This window comes from Phascolarctos cinereus, unplaced genomic scaffold, assembly GCF_003287225.1.
Source record: "Phascolarctos cinereus isolate Bilbo 61053 unplaced genomic scaffold, phaCin_HiC Scaffold_3;HRSCAF=262, whole genome shotgun sequence".
Taxonomy (NCBI): Eukaryota; Metazoa; Chordata; class Mammalia; order Diprotodontia; family Phascolarctidae; genus Phascolarctos; species Phascolarctos cinereus.
In genome coordinates this window covers 163715097-163723062 of record NW_027555736.1, presented here as the reverse complement: position 1 = coordinate 163723062, position 7966 = coordinate 163715097, and the positions used below count along the sequence as shown (strand labels likewise).

The 7966-nt window shown below is 42.3% G+C and overlaps 1 protein-coding gene across 1 annotated transcript in view; it reads left to right on the top strand.

Annotated features, from left to right (window-relative positions):
* Positions 1 to 4722: 4722 nt before the first annotated feature.
* Positions 4723 to 7966, top strand: part of SLC27A2 (solute carrier family 27 member 2) — a 67839-nt gene continuing 64595 nt past the window's right edge. The window contains exon 1 of the mRNA XM_020979384.2: positions 4723 to 5623. Coding sequence (XP_020835043.1) covers positions 5146 to 5623 — 478 coding nt within the window. The 5' untranslated portion in view covers positions 4723 to 5145. The remainder of the gene's footprint in view (positions 5624 to 7966) is intronic.

The window sequence follows — 7966 nt, the reverse complement described above, 5'->3', positions numbered from 1 at the left end:
GTTTAGACTATGCTATACAGTTGAATGGACAACCTATGTGTGTCTATATATGTGTGTGTGTGTGTGTATACACATATATGTTTATGTTTATGTATATGTATATGTATGTATATATGCATGTATGCACATATTTAGGACTATAAGGTATCCCAAAAGTCTTTGTGCAATTTTAAGCTTTAATAGCTTAAAACTCTGTTGTGTATATATGTAAAATAAAAGAAGTAGAGTCAACAGATAAATAGATAAAATTTCCAATAAAAAATAGAGACAGACACAAAGAGATAGAACTATAGTGATACATATTGGTATATTTATCTTAGACAGACTTCAAATGGACAATGAGCTTCACCAAGAATTGAATAGAATGAGGACAGCAAGCTGGATTGCTTGTGGAAAATAGCGAAGTTCATTTAATGACCATAAAATTCTCCCTGAAATTGTCCATCTTTTTGACACTAATATTCTTCTTGTGATATTATCTGGCTGAGAGTCATGAAACTACAAGCATACCTCATTTTATTGTACTTTACAGTGATTTTTTAAAATCATAGTTTTGTGGCAAGCCTGCATTGAGCAAGTTTATCAACACCATTTTTCCAACAGCATTTACTCACATCATGTCTCTGTGTCACATTTTTATGTTTTTTACAATGTTTCAAACTTCTTCATCATTGTAAATGAATTAATCTGTTACAGTGATCTATGATCAGTGATCTTTGAGTTACTACTGTAATTGATTTCCAGTGCCAGGAACCATGCCCATATAAGACAGCAAATGTATCAAGATATATGTTGTATGTGTTCTGACTGTGTCACCAACTGGCTGTTCCCCATTTCAATCCCATTCCTTGGTCCTCTCTATTCCCTGAGATACAACAATATTGGAAATTATGTCAATTAATAACCTTACAATGGTTTCTTAGTGTTCAAATAAAAGGAAGAATCAATAGATTCCGGCAAACTGCTTAATTCTAGTGCCTTCCCTTTGTTAATTATTTCTATTTTTCCTGTGTATAGGTAGCTTTGTATATGTTTGTTTGAATGTTGTCTCTCCGACTATATTGTAAGTTCCTGGAAAGCAAAAGCTATCTTTTGCCTTTCATTTTATCCTCATTCATTAGTACAGTGCCTGGCACATAGCAGGCACTTAATAAATGTTCACTGGCTTATTGATTGAGAACTTACCTTCTCCAGTGATATCCTTCAAACGTCAGGAGAATATGAAAAAGGCTTCTATCACATTTGGATAGAATTTCTGTGATATCCTTATGGAAAATATGGATAAAAGGCGCGCTCACACACACGCACACACACGCACACACACACACACACACACACACACACACACACACGAGCCAGCATGGAAGGGCTGTGATCTGTAGCATTGCAAGAAATATCTACGTTGATGAGGTCACAAATCCATTGAGGTATTGGAGCACAAACACCTTACCGAAATTCTCATTTGACACAACCCTGTGAAGCAGGTACTGTTTGGTATTAGCAAGTTTTTCTTTCACACAAAGAAACTAAAGTTAAGAGATATGCCCATGATCTCAAAGCTAGTGAGTGTCAGAGGCTACATTAAAGTGACTAAAATGTCCATGCCCTTTGACCTAAACATTCTACTACTGGCATATACCCCAGAGAAGTCAGTGATAGAAAGGAAAGCCCCATATTTGCCAAAATATTTATAGCAGTGCTTTCTACATAGCAAAGGATTAGGAACAAATAGCTAAACAAATTCTGGTACATGAATATAATGGATAGGAAATTATGAATATGATGAAGAGCACTGACTTATATGAACTGATACAAAGTGAAATGAGTGGAAACAGAAAAGCCATATACATGACTACAACAATGGACATGGAAAGAACAACAAAAATAAAATAGAAATTATTCTAGGCCATTATAAGGACCGAGGTTGGTCCCAAGGAAGAAATATGAAAAAAATACCTCCCTCTATTTTTTGCAGAGGTGGAAGACTATGGTTGTGGAACACCAAATATAACATCAAACTTTTTTCATCTGTTGGATAGTGTTGCTGAAGTTGGTTGGGTTTTTTTTCCTTTGTCTTTTTAAAAAATTCTTTATGATGTTGGATGACTCTCTGGGAGAGGGTGAGGGAAAGGACACAGTAAGAAATATAGGCAATGTAAAAACAAAAGTTATCACTAAATACTTATTTCTCAGGGGGAAAAAAGGAATTTGTTTTTTTAGACTCCCAATCCCAAATACTCTATGAATTCTCTCTCTCAGGAAAGGGAAGGCCAGAAGCTGAACTTGAAAGGTACCAGAAGAATGGAGAAATAGAAAAAGAAAGAAGAGAGGGTAATGAAATATGGAGACTATGAAGAACCAAGTTTGGTGAGAAGAGCAGGGCAGGAGAAATGTATTGAATGGATGCTCTATAGAGACAATGTTGTATCATGGAAAGAGAAGGGGACCTAGGGTCAGAAGACCCTGGCTGAAAGCCCAGACCTAAACAGAAGCAAATTATTTCATCCATGTAAGCCTGATGCCTCTTTTGTTAGAGATAATGTTTACATGACTTATCAAATCCAAGTTGGAAAGGATGTTAAAGGCCACCCAGTAAAATGTATATCTGATAAAAAAAAAAAACCACCTCAGCAACATATCCAACAAGGAGTAATGCAGCCTTTGCTTAAAGACCCTAGTACCTTCAAAGGCAGCCCATTCTACTTTCAGATAGCTCTGCTAGGACATTTTTTCTTATGTCACATCTACATCTGGCTCATTTCCACTTACTCTGGCTTCTGTGGCAAAGAAGAATCAGTCCAACCTCTTGTCTTTTTTTGTAGTTGAAAGCAGTTATCATTAAATCCAGCCTTTCTCACCTCCTCCCCTCCCCCCAGTCTTCTCCAAGCTAAACATTCAATGAATTTTCAAATGAAATGCTCTTGAGACCCTTCATCATCCTTAGAGACAGCTAGGTAGCACACTGGATTGAGTGCTGGGCTTGGAGTCAGACAGATCAAAGTTCAAATCAAGTCTCAGATACTTACTAGCTGAGTGACCCTGGGCAAGTCACTTAACCTCCTTCTGTCTCAGTTTCCTCAATTGTAAAATGGGGATAATTATAGTACCTACCTCCCAGGATTGTGTGAGGATCAAATGAGAAAATTTTTTTTAAATGTTTGGCACAAAATAAAGATTTAATAAATGCTATTTTCTTCCTTAGAGGAGATAAGAATAAAATAAGAGACACTGTGGCATAAGGGAAAGAGCACTGCACACCACTCTCCTCACCCATTCCCATAGACATCTCTGAGTCTCAATTTCTTCATCCATAAAATGGGGATAAACACCTGTATTATTTTCACCCAGGACTGTTGTGAGGATCCAATAAGATAATAAACTTTTAAGCATAAATGTCAGTTATCATTATCCTTATCTTGAAAGTTCTCCAGGTTACTTATGAACTTCCTAAAATGAAAACTGAACACAATATTCCAGATGTTACCTGATCAGAGAAGAGTGGAATTGTTATCTTAATGGTAGTTTCACGGACTATCATTCCACACTGTTGACTCATATTGAGCTTGAAGTTCATTGAGTTTCATTCTAGAGCTTTTTCAGACTGACGATTAGCCATGCCTCCCACACACCAAATCGTGTGAAGCAGCTTTTTCGACAATAGTATTTTTCATTTGTCTGTTTTAAGTCTCTTCCTACTAAATTCTGCTCGACTTTCCAGCCAGTTGAGATTCTCTTGGATCCCATCTTTCCACGAGTTAGCTTTTTAACACCACCAAATTTGATAAACATTTATTATCTACTTTAATCAAGTCATTAATTATAATACTAAATCTCACAGGATTTCTGGGAGCAAAACTTTTTGTAAACTTTAAAGCCCCCATTTGAATGTAAAGTATCATGTAGATTCTCCATTAGGTACAAAAGGAAGGTCAAAGGAAGAGAGAATTAAATTCCCTGAGGCTAGTGAAGTCCCAACAATACTCCACGGTGATTGCTATTGAGTAGCTGTCCTCAGTAAAGAGTATTTACTGAATAGCCATTGTGTACTAGGATGGTTCTAGGCTGGGCGGGTGGGGTAGGGGGGAAGTATTGCAAAAGTAATTGAAGAGGAGCAGTTTGCAATGCACAGTAGCTGAAGATCCCGGAACAACAAAGATACATCAGAAAGATTTAAGAACATCTTAGCAGCGAAATCCACGTAGCCCTGGAGCTTGGTATCCTCGCAAAATAAATACGTAAGAATTTCCTGCGGCTTAGTGGTGCCGGTGTCAAGACGGTGCCCGGTTTCTGACTGCATTGACAGGGTTTGCTGATTGGGCTGCCCGTTTTGCATCTTAGCAACAGTGATCTGACAGATCTTGTAAATGTCTGAAACTGACTGGCATCATTAGAAATTACTCGAGCTACTTTTTTACATCGACTGAGCAAAGAAGGGTGCCCTTAGAAATTAGGGAAACTGAAGAGAAAAGAACAAGCCTCTAATAAAAGGAAACAAAGAGCTAAAACACCTTGCTCCTGGGAAGGAGGTTGGTACAAGATCATGGTATCAGCTGGAGAGAAAGCGGTCGCTCTTGGGGTAGGATGCCAACAAAAACCCCAGAAACGCCGACCTTCCCCTCCCAGATCAGAGCTGGAGCCTGCAGCACTGAGCTTGAGCGCAGGTAGCGGCCCGCCCAACCGGGTGGGCGGGGTTTTCATCAGACTCTATCCCCGCGGGTCGCCCGGAGGGCCAAGGAGCTCCACCTTCCCCCGGCGAGTCTGCCTAAAACGCAGCCGGCCTCGCCCCTCTGTCTTCTCGGCCTCTGGGGCGCGACCGGTTTGGCATCTGCTCTTTTTACGCGCTCGGCTCAGCCTCCACCACCAGGTCTCATCCTTCTTCTCCTCCACCCCCTCACGTTCCGAAGGCGCCCCGGAGTTGGTGCCCCCCACCTCCCTGTCGCTGGTCTCCGAGAGCTCGTCTCCTAGTCTTCCCTGGCCCGCTCTCCCGCTGCTTCCCTGGAGCTCGCTCCCCGCCCTCGCTCCTTCCCTCTCACTCCCCCGCGTTACCTGCCACCCATCTCCCAGAGTTCGCCCGCCCCTAGCGTCGCGCTGCAAGCCCGGAGTTCGCCCGCTGCCCTTTCGGGGACAGAGGGCATCGCCACCATCATGCTCCCCGCCATCTACACGGCAGTGGCGGGGTTGCTGCTCCTCCCGCTGCTGGTGAATTTCTGCTGCTCCTACTTCTTTCAAGACACGAGCTACTTCCTGACGGCGGCCGGAGTGGCCCTAAGGGTACGCAGATACTCAAGACGCCGGCCGGTGCGCACCATCTTGAGCGTCTTCTTGGAACGGGCGCGCCAGACACCCAACAAGCCTTTCCTGCTGTTCCAAGATGAGACGCTCTCCTACGCGCAGGTGGACCGACGGAGCAACCAGGTGGCGCGTCTGCTCCACGACCGCCTCGGACTTCGACAGGGAGACTGCGTCGCCCTCTTTCTGGGCAACGAACCGGCCTATGTTTGGCTGTGGCTGGGTATGGCCAAGTTGGGCTGCGCCATGGCCTGTCTCAACTACAGTATTCGAGCCAAGTCCCTTGTACATTGCTTCCAGTGCAGTGGGGCCAAAGTGCTGCTGTCCTCTCCGGGTGAGTCCAGCCCCCAGCCCTGCATCCACTACACTCACCTCTTCCTCCCGCAGACGTACCTCCCTTCCCGAAACAGATCAGACAAGTGCCTATGAAAGCATCTCCTTTGAGGGGCGGGAGGCGAAAGGGTGGCAGAATTTGCCTCTAAGAATCCCCAGTTTCTTTCCGAAGGCTCAGCTTAAGTGCCATCTACGAAACAATGCCTAGCCTGATTCCTCTAGTTGCCAGTGCCTTCCTTCTCCTTAAATTACTTATTTGTATTTTGTATTTTCTTAACTGTGTTTATGTCATTATCCTCTGCCTTAAGGACTGAGACTGTTTTTGCCCTTCTTTTTATTTCCAGGGCCTGCCACAATGCCTGGCACAAGTCTGAGTGCCTAATATTTGTTGAATGAATGAATACAGACGTTAGGAGCTGAGATCCAAACATCATAATGAGTATTACAGGACAGTGTCTGTGGGCAAATAAGAGTATTAGTACAGGGCCAGACTCTTACCTCTGTATATCCACCTGAGGTGGACAGATAGAGATAATAGTCCACGTGCATTTGCAATGTGCTAGTCTTTAGAGATATAAAAGCAAAAAAGTTTCAGCTCCCAAGGAGCAGAAAATGAATGGGGAGACAACATGCAAATAACTAGGTATACAGTAGATGGGAGGTAATCAAGAGGACAAGGCGCTTACAAGCTTGGAGAACAAGGGGGAAAGGCCTTTGTGCAGAAAGTGGGATTTAAGGTGAGTCTTGAAGGAAAACGGGGATATTCAAAGGCAAAGGTGAGGAGGAACAGCTATCCAGGTATGGGAAGACAAGCAGTAAAAAGACACAAAGAGAGGAAATAGTGTTATGTGCAAGAGGTAGCAAGTACGGTGTCCCTGGATCATAAAATACATAGAGTGAATAAAGTGTAACAAGACTGGAAAGATGGGAAGATCCAGGTTGTAAAGAGCTTTAAAAACCAAACCAAAGGGTTGGTGTATTATCCTAGCGGTTGAAAGCCAGAGTACTCCACTGCTACGCTCCAGATATCAGGAGAAATCCAGGAAGCCCTCCCAGCACATTAGGTGGACCTTCTGTAGTGAATTTTGGTAGAATATGAACAGGAAACCTAGGATGGGCAGGCATAGAGGGGTTGTAATTGATATTATTCAAGGGGAACTTCTAAACCAACAAGATCACAGATTCATTTGAACCTTTGGACAATTCCATAATCATGTATTAAGTGCTTGCTTCCTGCTGGCACTGTGCTGGATGTTGGGAGTGCAGACAAAGACAAAACAATTGCTGCCCTTAGGTAGCTGGGAGCTGTCTGGCAGAGGACAGGGGAGGAACATGTGGCTTGTGCACAGATAGTAAGCTAGGAGTGATTGAGATTCTCTACCAGGGAAGTATTCTAAGAGGGAGAGAACACTTTGATTTTGGTTAGGGGAGCCTACATGAAGGAGGCAGCACCTGAATTGAATCTGGAAGGAAGATAAATACTCTGAAAGGCAGAAAGGAGGTAGTGTATTCTACACACAGAGCACAGCCAACATATACAAAAGTCTGGAGGCAGGAGATAGCGTATCAAGTTAGATGAACAGTGAATAGTCTGGTTTGTCAGAAATCTACAGCACATGAAAGGGAACAATATGAAATAAAGTAGGTTACAGCCACGTTGTGGTGGGCCTTAGTGACAGTCTAGTTTAATTTAATTCAACCAGGATCTATCAAACACTTACTGTGTGTCAGACACTGATAAAGAAAACAATAAAACAATCCCTGCCCTCAAGGAGTTTATATTCTTTGGAAGGAAACAACAGATAAGGAAATAGAATATATACATAGTATAAATATAAACTAATTGGCATTGGAAGGCACAAACAACTGGGGAAATTTTAGGGTTCAGATTTTACCCCTGTTGCCTAATGAAGAGCCACAAACTCTTTTCGAACCCTTAAGGGAGTGACATGGTCAAGTTTGTACCTTAGGAATATTATTTGGACAGCTGTATAAAGAATGGTGTCGAGAGGCTGATTAAGAGTAGATAATAGTCTACTCAAGTAGAGCTGTATACGTGAATTTATAAACAACAATAAACAACCAAGCCTGTGTAGTGTAGTGTGATAGTTGAAATCAGGAAGACCTAGGTTCAAATTTTACCTCAAATATTTGCTAGCTGTGTGACTATGGTCATGTCACTAAATTCTGGTTTCATTTTTCTCACCTGTAAAATGAGGAGGTTGGACATAATAACCTCTAAAGAACCTTCCAACTCTAAAGTCTAGGATTTTAAAAACAAACATTTATTAAATGCCTACTATGTACCTGCCACTGTGCTAAGACAAAGACAGAAGGGAAACAG